Source organism: Struthio camelus, chromosome 7 (assembly GCF_040807025.1).
Source record: "Struthio camelus isolate bStrCam1 chromosome 7, bStrCam1.hap1, whole genome shotgun sequence".
In the NCBI taxonomy this organism is placed as follows: Eukaryota; Metazoa; Chordata; class Aves; order Struthioniformes; family Struthionidae; genus Struthio; species Struthio camelus.
In genome coordinates, this window is record NC_090948.1 from 33192129 (window position 1) to 33212166 (window position 20038).

Below are 20038 nucleotides of genomic sequence, written 5' to 3' on the forward strand. Positions count from 1 at the left end.
AGTACGTTTTGCTGAAATAGCTTTGCCTCTAAGGCTATTAAAAAATTTTCGGTTTGTAACCGGGTTGCATAGAACATAATAATAAACAGCACCAAGACAGCAGGTGCCCTGAATGCAGCACGTCTTCAGTAGGGCAAAGAAAAGAGCAGGGGCCATCTACATGTACTGATGTGTGTTCATGCTTTCATGCTTTCTGGCTCCAAGTTCTCCAAAGCAAGAATTCTGTGTGTGAATCATAAGTATGGAATATAGGAACCATCTTGACATTCCCTGTCAAGACTTACAGTGTTCACGTGTGAAAATCAGTGTAAGGGTGTTACCAGAAGCTGTGACCTGTGCTGCCTTGCATCAGCTCTTTTAGCTAAGAAAAGAACGATGGGAAACTGAAAAATACTGAAAGAGCATCCAGACTCAGTGAACCAGCCAGACACTGATCTTCATTTTGTAGACATCAAGGAACTATTGTTACTGGATTGGATTTTGGCTTTAGAAGTTCTGAGTCTTGGCAAGGAAAGGTGCTAAAGGCATGGAACGGTTTCAGAGGAGAGCAAGGTGAACAAATGAGCGGTGGCAGGCTGTAATAACTTAAAGCAAAGGTGGAGATGGATGGATGTCGCTTGTGTACAAAGACTGAAGAAAGGAAGGAGACTTAAGCGGCAGCTGCAAAGACTAAAAGCATAGCTGAGTTCAGTGGGAATAAAAGGAAGTAAAATGAAGTCACAGCTATAGGATTTGGCAAGCACGTTCTGGTGCGTCTGTGGAGAATTACATAAACGTGAGCATGGGAGAGCTTGACCATCTTGTAGCGCAGTGCTTTATCCACCTGCAATGCTACTTATGCCATCTAGTTTTGCTGACAGACTGCAGACGACGTCTGATTCTGTAGCAGCCAGTGATGGAATCTGATACTGGTTATAATGGCAGCTTTTTGCAGTTTTTTTGTATAATCTAAGGACGGGAGAAAGGCAAACCACTTTCATGATTTCCCATCAGCTTCTCAAACAGCTCTTATAGTTGGGGGAATTTGTTGAAAAATCACTAGTCACGTGGTGGGAATCTCCCGCTTCCTCACTGAAGCAGAAGCTGTTTCTGAAAACACAAGGAGTACATATGTCAGGGCAGTAAAAAGGCTCTAGTGCTCAAATCCTATGCTTCCTCTGACCTAATCTGGGACTGGAAAATGAGGGGAGTGAGGGGAAAAGCCTTTCTTGGAAATTTTTTTTTTTTTTTAACAGAAGATTACACCTGTGCATAGTAATATTGTTAGAAAGTCAGTGTGTTTTAAATGGAACTTTATGGGTACTCTACTAGCATTGAGCTGTACAGTACCAGACACCGAGGTGCCGGTGCACTTACAAACACGTACCGCACCAAAGGATACTGAACCTTTCTTGGTACTTTTACACTCTCCTTAATTTTGGTCTTGTGTTCCCCTTGGATGTCTCTCTCTGCTGCGATCCCTCTCTTCCTAACCCCTGTCCTGTGACCAGGGCTGCCAGACTTGCAGCTGCAGCAGGTTTGAGCTGGAGATAGCAGGCAGAGTTTTGCACCCACAAGCCCGCTTCACCAGCTATGTACTTGCTCAGGAAGGTCCCTCTTCTGCCACTTGCACTGCCCCCCCCAACCCTGTTGTTTAAAAGTCTTGGAAGTAGCATTAACTTAGTCTTTATATAAAGCTTCTCCCCAGACTTCATGTACCTGTAGTAGGGGAACTTCTAATTTGCACTAGCACAACTCCCATGGCAGTGAGCTTTCACTACGACCTGTCTGCAGTGCAGCCTGCCCAGCTGCCCTGAGTAAGGCCTTGGCAAGCTCTGGCCTTTCTCCCCTGCTCCTCCATGCTGCCTGAAGGCTTTGGCACTTTACATTATCACCTGCAGCAGGGATGTAATAAGCCTTTGCCCTGCATGCTCTGCGTTTGTAATGAAAGTCTCCCACCTAAGATTTAGCCATAAAGCCACGTTTTCACCCATAAAATTTATGTTACTGTAAAGCACTTTGGTTATTTTGCACAGAAGCAAGTTAGGAGCGTTCATTTGTTACAGCAACTCCGCTAAGGGACAAGTTGGAGGTAACTGCTCCAAGCTCAAAAGGGAGGGGAAGGAGTGGAATTAGGAGTTTCAGAGGGGACCCCCCACACTCCTCAGTACAAGGCATCAGTCGGCTAATATTGTTCAAAGGAAGCGTTCCAACTGTTCATGAAGCCATAAAGAGTATTTTCTGCTCCTGCTACTCTGTCATTCTCTTGTATTTGGAAGTATTGAAACTGTACTTGTTTTCTCTATCTTTGAATGATATATATGGCATGTCCAGGAGTTCTGTGCATGGTATCTCCTATTGCAACCCCTAGTCCATTTTTTGTGTGTGCTTACACAAACACATGAAATCCAAGGTGTCATGGTTGAAAAGCTGCCAGACTCAGCTGCATACTATCTTATGGGAACATTCTCTTCTTAGGATAATGCAATTTGGTTAGTCACTACTACCTAAAATCCTCAAAGGAGGAACACCACCAGAGTCTGACATTCAAAAACCAAGAAAGCAGGTGAGCCACAGCGAGAGAGGAACTAACCTTTAATTAAGAAAAGAGATGTTCTGCAGCCACAGGCAATGGAGCCTATTAAAAATCCCTAAATCCTCCTCAAATATTCAAGAATGATAAGAAACAGATATGGTTTTTCATCTAAATTTGTGTCTTTTACAGCATCTGAATAAAAGACCAGGTGGTTTACACATACCAGCTTTGTGTACACCGGTTTATGTTTCAATGCAGCAATTGACAGGAAATTGCCCATTGCATGTGCACCTCTTGCCAGGGTGTCCTGGACAAACGGGCTCCAGCTTCCCACAGACTCTGCGGAAGTGCAGGTAGCAGCCAAATAAAGAATATGTGAATCCAGTACTGGGATCCAAGCACAGCTAGAGCAGCGTTTAAACAGAAGTTGACTAGGCAAGTCTCCTTGACATTTTTCTTTAATCATCTTTCAAAAACAACATACCACAGACTTTGGTTGCAATTATTTTTTTTAATGGAAAAGACTAATCAATGTTTTACATAAATATCAATTAGTGATAACAGATCAGTTGAACAAGTAAATGAATACATATGTAACCCCCAAGTTTTAAAGGCTCATAATGAACTGACAAAGTAGCACACATTGACAACTACAAGGAATTATAAGAGGTGGGCTGCACTTCAATCACCTTCATCAAGTTCAATTGCTAATCAAAGTAGGCTATTATTGGAGTTAGTTACAGTGCACTCTTCCCGTGCAGCAAAGACGACACGCTGAAAGGAGAAAAATTAACTTCAAAAACATCTTCCTGCTTTCAGTAGAAAGCCCAAACTACAGAAGTCTCAAGTGGTCCACAGATCGTAAGCCCTTTTGGGGGTCTAGTTCCAGAGGTGCGGTGTAGCCCTCTCATACCTTTATTTTTACACAAATGCACAAGTTACAGCAGACAGGAATGCATTCCTGTCTGCTAAGTGGTATCAAGGTTAGATCTTGCTAATAATTTATTTTCTGCGCCATTGTGAAGAACGGAAACCACTTTTATTCCAGGTAAGACTTCGGGGATGGGGCAAAGTGGGAGCTGTTCTGTACACTCATTAAGATAATTTGTGTAAGTGACTAGAAGCTGCACCAGAGACTGTATAATTTTACAGTTTTTCATGCAAGCTGGCAAGCATGATCCACATTTCCATCTAGCATCTCTGCACTGTTTCCTATGGACACAAAAATCTTAAATACCTAAGGTGGTGTTACTCATTATGCCCACTGCTGCAGTGATCACAACTACGCCAACCCCACTGTCATATGCATAATACTAAGGAAATCCACAGCTTAAGTATCTTTAAAAAGGATCAGTGGGATCCACGCAGGTTGCCAAGGTGGTGTTTTCCAATCAAATATGAGAAGGCATCTAATTCCCCAAATCTTAACTTTAATACTATGTGGCTAAGATGCCTGCTTTGCAGTGGCTTAGTCAATACAAGTTATTTATAAATTATCTAAAACTAGTAGAAACATACATGTTCCATCGTACAGCTTTTTTCACTGAAATTTAAATTGTTACTAAAAACTAGGGACACAGGTTCTCAGTCTACTGATGTATGAAAACTAACACCACAGAAAAACCTGGCAATTCAGCTTTGCTCTTTTCCTCTAACAGACCCAAGTCTGCCCTGTTCTCTGAATGGCTCAGAAATCTGCAAGGAAAGTTTTCACACAAAACTAAGTAACCAATTCTCCTGTCACTGGTCAGGCCCCATAAATTCATATCTCTTTCAAAATCTAGACTCCCCAGGCTCAGCTGGGAGACACACCAATAGAAGATGCAAACGAAATCTTTAAAGTTAGCAAATGCCCAATAAAAAAAAAAAATTGCTTCCAAATACAGCCTAAGCCATCTTATGATCCCAGTAAGCTGGAACCCAACTCACAACAAAGTTGTAGCAGCTGAGAGGAACTACAACACCTGAAAAGTCAACACCAAAGGTGGAGGTTTCACAGCACCAGAGATTTTGCTTTATACCTGCACTGGCTTTCAAGTGACAACCCATTAAAGAAGATTCACATAGTCTCATAACAGATACAACTTTACTAACACCTCTACAGTGTCAGTTTGCTTATGCTCAGTGGGTCTACGTTTCAGAATTAATCATAACAAAAAGGCATTTTCTGCACCATAACTCTGTTCTATGAATATTTTTTCTTTTTGTTATAATTTTGGAAGAAAAAGCAGACGGCCAAACACAAACACAATAATTCATCTGGCTGCAGTCACTCAGCGTGGATGTGCGATTAATCAGCAGGAAGGGGACAATTTCAACACTTCTAGTTCTTCACATCTAAACAAATTCAAAATAGGATTATTCTCTTTGATCTCTGGTAAACAGAAAGTAACACTTTTGGACAAAAGCATGTATAAGGCACACTGGAGAAAAAAACTCAATACTAAGGTGCTTTTTAGAAACAAGACTTCTGTATTTAGGTTTTGATGTATGCTTGCCCAAAAAGGACACTTTTCATGAATTTCAAAAACAGCGATAAGAGAGTTATCTTGGCAGACAGCAAAACATGACCCCACCTGTAAATACACTATCAAGATAAGAAAGCAGCTGCTTAGAAATTCAGACGTTAAGTGCACATTTTAGTTATAGCAGAAGTTACCAAGACCGTACCAAGAGTTAATCAATTTAATAGTGATTTACTGAAGAACGTAACTCCCTCCCTAGCTTGGGATCGAAAGAGAAGGAAGGAATAATGAAAAACCAGACTGGTCCAAGCTGATAAAAAGGAATATAAGAAGGAAATCACAATGCTGTTAGCCATTACTTTTAGAGAACTTCAAAGATGGTAATTAGCTACCACCCTCCATACTCCGAGAGTTACGTTTAGGTCTGAGCGTTCTAACACATTCTATGCATCCTACCTGTAAAGGAGTCCGGTACAGCCATTTTTCTTTATCTCCACTCAGCTTCATACAGGCAAAAAGGTCACAAACTGTAGGAAGGCCAAATTCCTGAAAGAGAAAATCACCTTAATTACCGCTATCTAAGTATAACTTAAATACATTCTGATGCATCTTCAAATTCTGTCAAGTTTCGCAAAGAAAACAATACTGATCTCAAAGAATCTCAGTATTCAGTTTTTTGCTCATTTAATAAGACCAGTCAGACTTCAAAATTTATGTTTAGTGCTGGCCTCATTACTGAAATAACTAAGAAGTCATTGAAAACATAAGAAGAGGAAAGAAACCTAAAAATCATCTCTCAGTATTCTCCAGAAGAGTTACGAATTTGAAAAAAGAAAAAAAAAGCGCATTAGATTCAATAAAATAATAAAACTCAGCACACTGGCTTAAGACCCTGCAGTAACAAAACTTGAAACATGCTCACTTGTGCTTTCTTGCGTAGGAGCCATTTATCTTCCACTGGAGGCGGGTTAGTATTTTCCAGGTTATTTGAAGTCACCACCCAACTGTTTACGTTCAGGGGGAGGTGGAACGGAGCCAAGAGGTCTAGGAAAGGACTCTTGAAACTAGTATCTGCTTTCTCCCTACTTGCCTTTTCTTCTGCACTTTCTGCTTTGTGCTCAGACTTGGCCAGCCAGCTTGTCAAAGGCCTTTCGAGCAATACTTTCAGAGGTTCTGCTATTTCTGCCGAATAATCTGATTTCTCAGCAGTCACAGGTTCCTCTGCAACCTGTTGGGAGGGGTAAAGCCAGGTGTTGCCAACAGACTTAGGCTTCTCGTGCTCAGGGTTTGGAATGGCTTTCTGGCTTACTGGAACGCCATTCTTATCCTTTCCTTCTTTCTTCAGAAGCCACTTACAGAGAGCCTCCTTGCCACAGTTTTCGTCACAGACGCACTCTGAAAAGCTGGCACACAGCTCATTTGCTTTGCACACATCTTCCACCTTCAATGGGGTGGGGGGATGCTGAAGCAGCCAAGCATTTACAGTTGATGTGGTGGGTGGTTTCTTTCCATCCAGATGCTCATTCAGGCACTTCAGATTTCCCAGGTTCTCAATTTCCACACCCTTGGCCTGGCTGCCACGACAACTGCTACACGTTTCAGCTTTAGGGAGCCAATCATTCAGATTAAATTCTTCCCTAAAAGGTTTAAATTCATACTTCCATTTCTCATCTGAAGCACTACTTCCATTTTCCGTGTTAGGCATAAGCAGCCAGTCAGAAAGATCCATCTCTTCTTGACCAAGGGATTCCAATTCCTCAATCTTTTCAGTGGAAAAGGATGAGGTGAAAGTAGAGGTGGAGTCCTTGCGGCCATAGGAAGCCATCTTCCCAGCAGCATCATGCTGTTGATTCTGCAGGAGCCAGTGTTCCAAATCTTTCAGATTTCCCCAGGCTTGCTCAAAATAACAGACTTTGGAAGAATTTAAATCCTAGTAAAAGACACATTGAAATGCATTTAATAACACTGAAAGACAACGTTCAATTACTGTTTGCACAGTTATAGCTCACAGTATACTGAGAATAAACGCAAAGCTATTAGTTGAATATGAGGCAAGGAACAGAACTGCAGAAGGTGCATTTCCCACCATATTCCACCTGCAATCAGATACCACATTTTCCTTTTATTAAAGGTTAGGTTAGCACATAAAGAACATACCTGGCTGGAGTCTGACACACATTTCTGCATAACCCAGTCCTCAAGATTGGTGCTGGGTACATATGGAGTATGGCAAACACCCACAGGTCTGCTTCCAAGTAACCAGCCAGCCAGTGAAGCGCCCACTGTCCCATGGAATGTTTTCTGCTGACAAAGAGCGTTCTTGGTTACAAACATACCTAATTGCTGAAGTAATCTATGGTAAACATCAAAACGGGCATTCAATATGCATCAGTATTTCTGAAGCAAAAGAAAAAAATCGAGTCCCTTCTCACAAAAAACAAACAACCAAGAAAAACTGAACTGCCAGTATGACTAAGTCACTGTACCAACATATTGTTTTGTGTTCCAAGTCCCTTCAGAGAGCAAGTGACAAGGGAGGGAAGTACCAACTTCTATGATGTGCAGTTTTGATATGCGCAGTCCCACCGTAACCTTCCTTTTGACCATAGTTCCTCCGCTAATTTGATACCCTCCAAATCTGCATTGAAGCTGGTTCTGTGCACAGCCCAGTATAATATTTCCTGTGAATTCCTGCATTAAAAGGAATCGGTTCCAAATCCCAGCTTGACAATGCCTGGGAATATTTATTGCAATCATTTTCAATGAAAGTATGAATTCCAAATTCACTTTGATACTGTCTTCTCACACATCTATTCTTGGAGAAGCTAAAACATCGGAGTAGTAACATTCCCCACAGTGACTGTTACTGGCAACTCAACATCCTAACCAACAAACAGAAGTCATTACTCAAGCAAGCCAACATACTGTGCTTGAGTTCCCCTTTCACCTTAAAACAATTAAAAATGCAAAGATACAAGTCTTAATCTTACCTGTTCACAGTTCATTAGGGTACAATTCTGCCCTGGAAACCAGGGAGAAGTATTTTCTCTCTCAGAGGTTTGCTATAAGAAAAGTAAAGTAGGAGTCAATTTAAATCTCAATTTTGTCCAATTACTAAGACAAATTCTACAAAAAAGCAGAGGTAAAGCACCACTGCAACTGATCAGTTTTTTGTAGCTAAGAAGCTTCTTAATGTTTAAAAATAGAACAGAAAGAGATGTAGTATCAAAATACTACTTTCAGTCCACTACCATTAAAAGAATTACCTCCATTAATACAAAAAAAATGCTGTTTAAATAAGAATCTCAAAACATTTATATTGTAGAAAGCCATCTTCCTGCAATATACAACTAGTAACATCAAGAAAATCTTAATATGAATTTCTAGTTGTTGGTGAAGTGTAAGACCACTGCCATCATTTGCTCAGTCTCTGCCAAAGTACATCATAGTAACATGTACATTACCAGATGTAAACTTGGTCAAAACCAAAACTAAATGCAAAAATTAATAAACCACAGCGTATATATATATATTATATAGCTAGAACGATATGATTTATACACCATATCTACTCAACCTGTAACTAAAAAAAAAAAAAAAAAAAAAGAAAATCACTTGGAATATATCATACTGCTTTGAAAAAAGTTTGTTTGTTTGTTTTTTTGAAGTACTTTGATCCAGAAAAGCCTTGGCGCTTACCATTGTTTTAATGGAGCCAAATGAGGTAATAGCTTGGCGAAGGTAAGATGTGTCGGCTTCAAAGTTCAGGACGGAAGACTCTTCTGGTTTAAGAGTAAGACTTTCCAGTCTGAAAGAACAAGATGATAGTTACAGAAATTAAAAAATTATCATCTTTTACACCTGCTGTGTTTTGGGAATTAGACCAGCATTTCATAAAAAGGCTTCCAAACTGAAGCCTTGGCACTAATTACCTAAACAAAAGCTTTTCATACTTGTACAAAAAACAAAGAGGTGCCTATCAACAATCAAATAAATAAGCAAACAGCCAGCAAAACACAAATGCTTCCTTCTCACTTCCATTACCATAAAAAATTAATATTTGGAATAATCTGCACAAATTAGTGCCTCTGCTATTATTTATAGTCGTGTTCTTTCAATTTAAGATTAAAAACTGATGAGAGGAATCATATCAAAGATAGCTTTAAAGATCTTCTGTTCTGGAATCATTAAGGATGCACGAAAGAAAATGTGTGAAAGGTGAGCTGGATCTATTATTAGTTCTATTATAATAAAAAAAAAAATCAGGTTAAATTAGTAAGTCAAAATCAATGCTAATGCACTATACAATATATTTACCTCTCCAGGCAAACTGAAATCTGGTTCGCTAGTTCGTTACTATAGGAGTGTTCCAGCTGATGAATAAGGCAATTGAACTGTCCCAAATACTGCACAGAAGACAAAATACATGTTACTGTTTTGGCTTCTAAGGGTAAAATTAAGAAAATACTACTTGCAAGACTGAAGTTTATTTGAAAATGTCAGTGCAGCTAAATCAGTTTACAACCAGATCTTACCCAATAGAGCTGCTGAGCTTGCTGCTGCAAGGCCTCCTCTTTGAGCTGCTGAATGAGATCTACCTGCTCAAACAGCCAAACCTCGCGACTGCGCAGGCACTCCAGGTGGCGACTTATGTGGCTGTGAATCTTTGCTTTCACCTGCAAGGTAACACGGAGCATGTCTAGAACGTCTGTCAAACAGTATGAACAACAATATGCTGTGCCCATTACAAAACAGTATTTCTCACAGAGAAGTTGTATTTTTGTACCAATCTATTTCTCAAGCGTTCCAAACACTAACCACCGGCACCCACTAAGCCACGTGACTCACAAGTTAGTACCAGTTCCAAGGCAACCTCTAAAGGAGTATCAGAGAACACTTACTTGCAGCATCTCTCTATCCTAATGTTTAAACCAAGAGCTATTTCCAAGTATTTTCTAAAGTAGGAGAAAAATACAGACCAACACTTCAGTAAATTCTGCATGCCTAAGCTAGCGGTACTGAAGAGCATGACCAAGTTACGTAGCAAGATGCTTGCTGTCTCTAGGAAAATTTCAGTCCAGCATCGTATTATACAGAATACTTTGGAATAACTAGAACTGTCATTGAAGTCACGTTGATTTTATGTACATATTTTATTAATTTAAATTACCTCTCTCCAGTTGTCTTTAATCTGTTGTTCAGCTTTGACAATTCCAGAAATAGCTGTTTCCAAGTCCTTCTTAGCTTGAAGGCACTTTGCCAGAGGCTCACTGCTGCAGGAATTTCTACTTCTATCTTGTGGTGAACTCATTCTTGAAGTGTTTCTAAAACACGATGAAAAGCATTTTCCTTAACAGTTTCCCTTCCTCTTTAATGGAAGAAGTGGTTATCATATGAAAAAAAAAAAATCAACATCCATCCATACATTTACTATAAAGGTGAACAAGAAAACCTAAGAACTGATACCAGTAAGTTTTCTATATATAAATAAAAATTAAGAAAATCACCAGCAGTGACAACAGTCTCTCAAAAGCCTTGGCACGTGAAATTAATGCAATCACAGGAAACCCAACAGCTATTTGTCAACAGACTCAACCACAGGAGCTTAAGCAATCCTCCCCTGCTGTTCACACTCCTCTGACATTTGTGCTTAGCCAGCAAACTCTAGCCACCGCGAGCTGATCCAGGACACATTCAGCAGACCTGCCGCAGCCAGGGGAGAACGGCCTGGCAAGTACTAGAGGGCAAGAACTGCTTCAGTCACCCGGGTTTAACCTGCAGGCAAATGAACTGGCTCCCTTAAAATCTCTCATAAATGAAAAAAATGTAATTCAGTTTCATCAGCTGAAAATCCCCATGTTAATACACAGTTCAAACTCTTCACTAAGCATCCAGGGCCCAAACTTACAAGAGTCACTTGTTACGTTTGTTGTGGACAAACACAGCCTGCAGTAACGTAGCTTCACCATATCCTCAAGTAAAAGGAACTCGGATATTAAATTTCTACAAGAGTTACACAAATAAGGATTTTGCAAGTCAAGCAAAAAAGCTAAATACAGATTTTTTTTTAAAATAAAAATAGGAAGCAGTAGCACTTTTTCCTAAACTGTGGGCGTTTTGTCACTTAAGAGTTTCAATCCTCCTGTTAAGTTTCATAGAATACATGAAGCACCAATAGTAAGCATTTTGTTTAAAAAGTCAAATAAATCTTCAGTAACGACATCTATGAAAATTCACAGCAGAATTAATTAGTTAAAAAGTGCACACATGCCAGTATAAATATTTTACAAATATTCTCCCCCCCACACACACACTGGAAGTCAAAAGAGTATTTTGAACATGACAACAAAACCACAGAGCTGGCGTTACTGAGCAGTTACTTAGTTTGCAATTTCCAAGCTCCATGACCATATAAACCGCAATCCAAAAAACCCTTCTGCAGCCAGGACCCACCAGACTCGAGCTGCACGTTTTGCCCGGGTCAGCAAAGTGCAGAGGGTCAGCAGTGGCCCCTGAACGGACGCAGGCAGAAAATGCAGCGGCTCCTCTAACAGCAAACCTTGCACGGGCCGGGCACCAGCGCAGCCTGGGAGGGGGCAGCTGCGGGGCCGCAGCTCCCTGGTGCCACCACACTGAGGTCCCCAGGTCCCAGTCTCGCCCTGGCCACGCACCACAGCGCAGGAGCCGCACCAAGCACCACCATGCACCTTGACCCTGACCCTACTCTCGCCATCACAGCTCACCTTCTAGGAAGCACAGAGCACATTCCAGCTGCAAGAGAAAGGAACTTGAATTTAGTTCTTAAACTTGCATCAATTCCGCCCCGACTTATTCAGGGTATTGAAGTCCAAAACATGCCATTCTCCATTCTGTGCTATCAAGGCTAGCTTTATTCTACTATTTTCACAGTGCAGTCTGGTACCAGGTTCAGTTACATAAGGTTTCACATTCTTCATCTTGCCAGTGATTTTCAGTAAGAGATAAGCTTATCCTTTACAACATCCTTTAAATTTTATCCTAATTTCATACTGACACGGTAGAACTTGGGAAACTTCTATATGCTCCTCTAATACTCTGAGGATATTATGGTTTGCTGCAAGATTTTTTAATTTGTTTGTTCTAGTTGCACGAATCTCTCGCCAAAATGAATTCAGAGATAATTCGGTACTGCCTGTGAGGATGGAAGATGACAACTCTTGCAATATGGCTGTTCTTACAGGCTGGTTTTTAATCAGACATAAAACTACATTTCAGGATGTCAAGAGAGCCGATTCATTGCTAATTTCAATTTCTGCAACCTTTTAACAAAAAACAGCAAAGACAAGTGGCGTAGCAACCTATTTCATTGTTTCCCCATTATCACAAATTTCATAGCACTCGCAGGCTAAGATATATTCAGGTCCCATACTTTGAAGGAAGTGAAATCAATACACTTATGATCAATAGGAACAAACCACAGTTACTGCTGCAGTGAGATACCGAGTTGCAATATGTAACCTTAATTCACCCTTTCTGGCAAATACCATGTCATCCAGCTTTTCCCACCCCCACTGCAGTATCACCCCGTTGGTACGTTATTCCACGGAGGGACACGCCTCCCCCACCCGGATCTGCTGAAGTTGCACTTATCCTCCAAACGGAGGAGTGGCCAGCGGCGCCCTGTTGAGGAGGCTGCTTTCATTTGCAACTTTCCATTGCACAGTAGCTCTGACTCCCACCACTTTTAAATAGTCATAGGCAACTTTTTTTTTTCCTCCCCAAAACTCTTTCCCATCGCACTACAGATCCCGCTCCCAATATTCGCTCATCGATGCAGCGAGCGATTCAACCCGGGCAAAAGCACGGGTAAATTCCCTAAGAATGACTAAAGCAAGTGAACACCCCACTAAAAAAACAGCATTAAAAAGCAGGAAACAAAGCAGGCCGCGCTGTCGGGAGCAGGGGTTTCCGCAGGTGCAGCCATGCTCCCAGCCCGCCCCCCGCCGGGAGCCTCCGCGCCACCTCGGGCCCGGCCTCCCCCATTTTTTTAAAAACACCAAATGCCTCTTGTCATCCCACTGTCAGTGGAAACCGCAAAACCAGACGTTTTGGCGACAAGCCCGCAGTTGCTCACGCAGGAAGCAGCGAGGCAACGCGCCCCTCGCACGGGCGGCAGGCAGCGCAGCCTACCTCCTCCTGGGCGGCCAGCAGCAGGGGGGAAAGGGCTGCAAGCCTGCACAGTAGCCAAATTAAATCCCCTGCCACTGCCCGTACAAAACCCTAAACAATGAGAGCCTTTGTGTTTTAAACTCCAGCACTGAACGTGTCAAATTCCACAAATTCTTGCGATAATAAAACATTCAGAATGAAGTTAATACCCGGAGTGATCATGACAGCATCACACGTAACTTCATTTTTACTACGCCTACTCTTGCTTCCATGCTTTCACGTGCAAATAAGGAAAGCACACGTATACATAAACGTATGCATGTAAGTCAGTTTAAAAAAAAAGTATAGTTATACAAGCAACAGGAAGGCCTAAAATGAGCTGGGAAGATGCACTCTTTTTCCCAATTGCCAAATAATTGCCTGTCCTCATAGAAAAGTTTTTGGCCATTTCCATTAATACTCCAAAACTGCACCGGAGGGCTGGTATTGCAAACACTCTTCAGCTAAAAGCTTTTGGTTGCAGTATTATTCCTCCTAACAGTTTGTATAATCTTTAGTTTACAGAGAGGCTGTCTGCCCTCATCCCTAAGCTGTTACTCCTTATACTCATCTTCTCTTACTTTTATTTTGTAGCTCAGAAGCTCAACTGAAAAAAAAACATATTTTAGATTTTAATTAAATATCATGTGGCTGGGGAGCAGAGAGAAGGAGGGGACAACAAACTTGCCTTCCTTGCCTACACAATCCGCTAATAGCCCTGCAGAAAACCGGTTTTACCAGCTCTTCACTCTCAGCACAATCATCTCAACTGTTGCCTATAAAGACTCGTGGTCTTTGTATTTCAAATGGATGTTGAATAACCTTGAAAAGATGATCTTCCTAAGCCTCTACTGGGGAAAAACTTCTGCAACTGCACAAAATTCATACCTGACAGGCTCTATTTATTAACGTTGAATGATTTCTTTCAGTTGCCAGTACCCGGCTGCTGCAAAGGTCTCAGTGACCTGGTTTTAAACCAGCTGCCTTGTTTGAACTGAAATCCCTCTTCGTTTCTGTTTTACCCCACCAGAAAACAGTTGCTCCTCTGAAGAAGCTATCCCAAATTAGGTATGTGGGAGTTTGGGTCAACCGAGTTAGTACTTTAAGTACAAGAAGTCAATCTCGGAAATTTCCATTTATACCTAAAAATAACATGCATTTTATACAGTAAAGCATCAACGTGACCACCAGCAAGCATCTGCACGGATCTTCTGCTGGGGGTTTGTTTTACTCCAAAAAAAGAAACTGTGCACTATCATATATTTTTAAGCCAGAAATCACCTGCAGAAAAATGAGCTCCAACAGCTGTAAATAAGAGAATTCAAAATAGCACCTGAAGGAATAAAAGCAAGTTGCAGGTAACGTATTTTCTAGAATTCAAGTAGCTCTTCTCCGGCCGCGCTCTTTTGGAAGGGCGCCACAAACCTGAACCCACGCGACTGCGTTTTCAATCTGCTCTGACACTGGAGCAGCCGGGCCAGGGCACAGAGCAGCTCTAGGGTGGAGGTGTCACAGGAGGAGGCTGCTGGAAGAGCCACAAGCCGCTAGCGCAGCAAGGGCAAGAAGCCTGGCCATGCTCCTACTCTGTGGACTTTAGAGCTCAGACTATGTTTTGCAAGCAGCGGCACTTAAGTGACACCACAGAATAGCTGAAAATGAATGTCTGAAATCACCGTGCCATAGTTATATGCAATACTAAAGCAGGTACCTGAGCAGGAGAGACACGCTTATCTAAACACAGATCTTACAGGAAAACACAGCTCTCTCTCAGCCTTTTACGCTTAAAGCCCTTTGGGAAACAAGTAAGTAGCAACGCCCGGCTCCGCGGGGAGCGCAAGGCGCCGAGGAGCGTGACCGCGCTCGGCAGCACACCCATCGACACAACGCGCGCTCTTACAGACTCGCGAGCGCTATTTTCTTCAAACGACTATCAGCTTTTTTTCCCCCCTCCCGTAACTGCAAGCTTATTTAACGCTGCAGTGAAAGCTCTTCGCCTCAGCCCCAGCCACAAACGCAGCCCCCCGCCCTCCCCAGGAGCCCGGGCTCCAGCCCCCGGCCCCCTCCCGGGCACCGCGCCCCCGGCGCTTCCAGACCCCCGCCGCGCGCGGGGAGCCCTCACCGCTTTTGAGCTACGTGACGGCGGTTATTACCGTTACCGCTTCTGCAGCCCTCGGAAAGCGCAGCTAGTACAAAACGCAAACGGCTCTGCGCGGCGCCGCAGGGGAAGGCCCAGGCCCAGGCCCGGCCCCGGCCCCGGCCCGGCGCGACCGGCCGCCCGCAGCCGGCCCCGGCCCGCCATCCCGCTCCCCGCCGAAAAGCCTGGCCGAAACGCACCGCCGAGATCCTCGCACCCCGCCGACAAACGCTCCTGGCGGCTCGCTGCCGAATCACGTAACGGCCAGCCAGCGGCCCCCCTCCGTCTACGCGCACACACCACACGCGTACATGCACGCACACGCACGCAGAGGTATACCCGTGCCCGCGCACGGACGCCGGCGCCCCTACCTCAGCCCCGCCCCGCCGCTCCCCGTGCCCAAGCCGCACGCAACGCCGCAAACGCGGGCGCTCAGCCAAGGAAAACGGGGCAAAACCGCCCCCCGCCGCCTCGCCTCGCCTCGCCTCGCCCCGCCCCCCGCTGCGCGCGCACCGCCGCCGACCCGGCCGCCTGGACCACGGCGGCCGTTAGCGCCTGTCCGTCCCGCAGCGCCTGGCCGGGCCCCGCGGCCGCCGACGGGGCGGGGGGGCTGGTTACCGGCGGCCGCGGCGCGGCTCCCCTCAGCGGCGCGGCGCCCCGGCTGCCAGGCGGCGAACGGCCGCTCTCGCGAGAGCGCCGCCCCCGCGCAGGCGCCTGCGCCCGGGCCCCGCCCCCGCCCCCTTGGCCCGGGTCCCGCCCCGCCGCCATGTCGCGGCGGGCGCCATGTCGCGATGGGGGCCGCGGCTCCCTCCGCCCTAGCGCGTCCCCTCTTTACCCAAACCGACGCCGTGGATTGATAAAGCGAAATGTAGAATGACGTTACCTCAAGCCACAAAGCAGGTAGGGCCGGACCGTTTCCGGCAGAGCCGGGCTCCGGGCCGCCTGCCGGTGCGTGCGGGGCCGGGCCCGCGCGGCCTTGTAAATAACGGTTCTGGGTTGCCCTGGAGACCTCTCCTCCCCCCCCCGGCCGCGGCCCCCCTCGGCCCGGGGGCCTGTCGCCCAGCTCGGCCGCGCACCGCCGCCTTCCGGCCGGCAGGACAGAAAGGGCGCCGCAGGGGCACGGGTTAACGGCGGTGCCGGCGGCAGACAGCCGCTCCTCTCGGAGACATCGTCTGCCAGAGCAGCAGCAGCGTGTCTGGATGACAGCCCCCCATGCGCAGTACGAAGCGAGAGAAAAGTCATCACCGTAGGCGGCGGGGAACGGCGTCAGGCCTGCAGCTGCCCGGGCAGCAAGGGGGCTGTTCTCCCTCGGCGGCTCCGGCCCAGCTGTCCGACCTCGCTCAGCCACAGCCTCTGACGTCTGTCCTTGGTCTCTGTCCCAACAGGCCACAACCTGGTGTTCAGTCCCACAGCTGCGTGCCAGACCCGTCCCCAACCTCCCTCCTGCGTTCCTCCTTCCTGGCGGCCCAGCCTCTCACCCTGCCGCTGCCAGCCGGTCTCTGCTTTCAGCCCGCTCAAGGCATGGAGCTCGGCAGCCACCAGCTGAGCTTGAAGTCTAATGCTCTAGTCCAAGGCGGTAGCTTTTCAAACTTCACTGCACTGTATTTGCTTGCACATCATCTTTTCTGTGATGATTTACCTCAGTGCCTCTACTTGTGCGCAGCTGCTTAGGACCATCTTGTCCTGGGGTGCACATGGCCCTTATGGCCCTCCTGTAGGGCTTCTTTAGAAACCACAGCACACCAGGTTTTTCAAGGCGCTTCCTGGATTATTTCAGGACTGCCAAACCACACGTTTCCCACAGGTACGTGTACTGGTTCACACATGCTCTCTGTAGCGTCGAGGATGTTTAAGAGTAATCACTGACTTCAGCACCCCAAAATTTAATGCTTCTTTTTCGGCTGCTGCTGACACCATCTTAAGACTTTTGCAGAACTTCTCTGCCCCCAAGGTTTATAATGATATTCGCAGGAAGAAAAGGATGCAAAAGAGTCTGATCCTGAAACTGTCTGTGCTTTGCGGGCAAATAAGTTCTCCTAATAGCCCAACCCGTGTTCTCGAAATCAAAATCACAGGTATAGCCATTTTAATCCCCACCCAACTTTTTCTGCTCATCTTTATTACTCATTTTCCTTTCCTCAAAGCCTCCAAAGCTTCAGCTGGCAGGTGCATCTCAAACAGCGACCACTTCTTTTGCAGAAATGGGATTCTTAGATGGCCAAAAGTTAAAAGCCTTCTCAAAAACCAAGTAGAAAGCTCACTTCAGTACAGATACAGTGATATGTACTGCAGCTCACGCTTTACAAATCAGAGGAATTTCTGTGTACACCTATAATCTGTATTTTGTGGGATACAATACACTTGACCACATCTTCAAAGGAAGCAGGAATGGCCCAGTAGCTAGACAAAAAATTGCTAACACAAAAGCGTTATTTATCAGTAACCATGTTATTGACTTAAATAGTAACCTCTTCCAAGACAGTGATGTTTGCGTCACTGGAAAACTATCATAAAGGCTGTGCATACCTGTAACGAGACCTGCCAAGGCCAAGAGCGTGGCTTTGTTTTGGTGCCCGATATAATTCTCTCTGTAACGTTTGGCTGAAAATCCCCTCTGCCACACCCTGCTGGCCAGTCTGCAATACACAGAGAAGTACATTCAGTAGGCAAAGTCACATGCCACCACTGGTTCATTCATCCTGGACTCAGTCGCTCCTACAAATTTAACTAGTGGGAAAGGAGATAAATATAAACCCTTAGTCATGTTCTGCATACACTACCCAGTCGATTTTTGAATAATTGTAAGGACACACTTGGGATATGGAAAAGGTGGCAAATTTAATAAGTCAAAGCATCAATGGAAGTTTACCAGCAAGTGTGGAGCCCTGTGCGAACACTTTTTAGTTCTGCGGTTCCCCGAAGAGCTGGATTTGGGGGTTTAACGTCCTCACGCATCTCAGCCTGCAGGCAAGTGTTTTTTGAGACGGAGCAGTAGTTTCTGTTTGCCTGCTTTGAGGATAAGTCATAAGCAGGTTCATGGAGAGTGGTTAGTTTTGTGCCCAGTTATTGGACACTGAATTTGCAGGGGCTTCAAGACATCTTCTCTGAAAAACCATTCATTCTCAGGGACTCACTTTGCAGAAGACCTCCATTCTGTCATACACTGCTGATATTTCTAGATTGTAATTTTTTGTGGATAAAGATATCGGTTTACTAGACTGCAGTTAAAACTTTTCACAGGACTGCATTCACAGAGAGCCATGAGGAGGTACAGCCCACTAACACAAGAACGAGCGTTACACCTTTGCTCAGAATTCCCAGAAGTGCACGTTATTGGTTCAAACCCTAAACTTTACGCTTCATGCTAGTCTTTTTTTTTTTTATATACTGTGCGACTGTGAATTAAGTGTAATCCTCTAACTTTTGCCTGGTCTTTCATGTAGTCTTGTAGGCATTTCCCTTTTAAAAGAACATTTTTAAAATAAAGACAATTATGCTATATTATGGCTCTAGGGATTACTCTAATTTGAGGTGGAAAGTGGCTTGTTGAACAACAGACATCTCTGCACAATCAAAACAAGGTCTGCTTTCTCAGAAGTGCTTGTCTCGTTTTTTTCTAAGATCGTTTTTAGGAAAGCAGTTACAGCAGCATGACGCTAAATTCACCCATAATTATAGCAGAGTGAGGTTGATGCTGAAAAAAGTGTAACACTTAGCAAACACAGATCACCGTGAAAACAAGGAAGAAATGAACACCATAACCAAGTTCAAATTTGTGCACAGACTTTGCTAAAATTGGATTCTCTGACACACTGACATTTGTAAGGTTTTCCAGACAACGTGAACACTAGACAGCGTTAAACCTACCTGCAGGCTGGAATTCTGGCCCAGTCCCAATCTGAGGTGAAGCAGCTTGCAGTGCAGCCAGCGCTAAAGGCGGGATGGGTAAAGGGCTTCTCGCCAGCAGTTTTGCCCTGGAAGGCACAAACAAAACGGGGTTTCTGTGAGGTCCACTGAGCAGGGCGGTACGAACCCATCTCTGCAGTTAACAATGCATCAGGCAAGCGGAGATGAGAATTCAGGGAAGAGCGAGCGGGTTTGTGCTGCCAGGCCGTGCGCCAGCCACTGAGCACCAGGTGGAGCTAGGAGATGGATTCCTGGCCAGCCACATCCCTGCCCTTTAATTCACAGAAAGCTCTTGACCCAGATTCATTAAACTGCATTACCTTTAACCACATGGAGAACACCACGGAGAACAACATCGCTCCTTTGTTATACCGCTCAAAGCCTGCACTGCTGGGTGGTTCACTGTTGTGGGAGGTGGTTTTTTTTGCTAGTAAGTGAACAGGAACGAGATAGGTTTGCAGTGTCATTTCCTCACTTGCGTTTTTCCCCCTCGGTTTTCAAAATTTCCTTTGTGTGTTGTGTGGATAGCATAGCCTGTAGCGTAGCATATTGAAAGGCTGATAATAAGATAGACAACATCTGTTTAGGTCGCATACGAGATAGGATTAATGCTTCCAAAAAACTGGCAAGCTATAGCTTAGTACTCTGCTATCTGAACATACTGGCCCTTGTACAAGGGATGGCTATCAGCTCGAGTCTCGTCATTTCTAGAGCTTGAGAAAGGTGGAAACTGGACATCCAAGTGACCATGGCAAAGGATAGCCGATCCCTTCACCGTCACAGACCAGCAGTAAATGCCACAGGAGGCCGGACACTTAGTCCTTCACTGGG

General features: G+C 44.8%; 1 protein-coding gene and 1 long non-coding RNA gene across 20 annotated transcripts; one reads left to right on the plus strand and one right to left on the minus strand.

The window, feature by feature from the left end:
* Positions 1–2957: 2957 nt before the first annotated feature.
* NCOA4 (nuclear receptor coactivator 4) lies at positions 2958–16740 on the minus strand. 19 transcript variants are annotated; one of them, XM_068950659.1, is made up of 10 exons: positions 16547–16740; positions 10151–10304; positions 9516–9656; positions 9298–9386; positions 8680–8788; positions 7971–8042; positions 7138–7284; positions 5903–6910; positions 5437–5526; positions 2958–4852 (listed from the first exon to the last, which is right to left on the minus strand). In XM_068950659.1, the coding sequence occupies exons 2-10, from the start codon at positions 10289–10291 to the stop codon at positions 4847–4849; spliced, it is 1803 nt and encodes a 600-aa protein (XP_068806760.1). In that variant the 5' UTR covers positions 10292–10304; positions 16547–16740; the 3' UTR covers positions 2958–4846. The 19 variants fall into 19 exon arrangements, with proteins under 19 accessions (XP_068806760.1, XP_068806769.1, XP_068806771.1 ...); XM_068950668.1 differs by having other exon boundaries at positions 7138–7281; positions 16547–16690; XM_068950670.1 differs by lacking the exon at positions 16547–16740 and adding an exon at positions 16185–16320 and having other exon boundaries at positions 7138–7281.
* LOC138067829 (uncharacterized) lies at positions 16040–18802 on the plus strand. The gene is made up of 2 exons (XR_011142235.1): positions 16040–16201; positions 16687–18802. It is a non-coding gene; the product is annotated as an uncharacterized lncRNA (long non-coding RNA).
* Positions 18803–20038: the final 1236 nt, after the last annotated feature.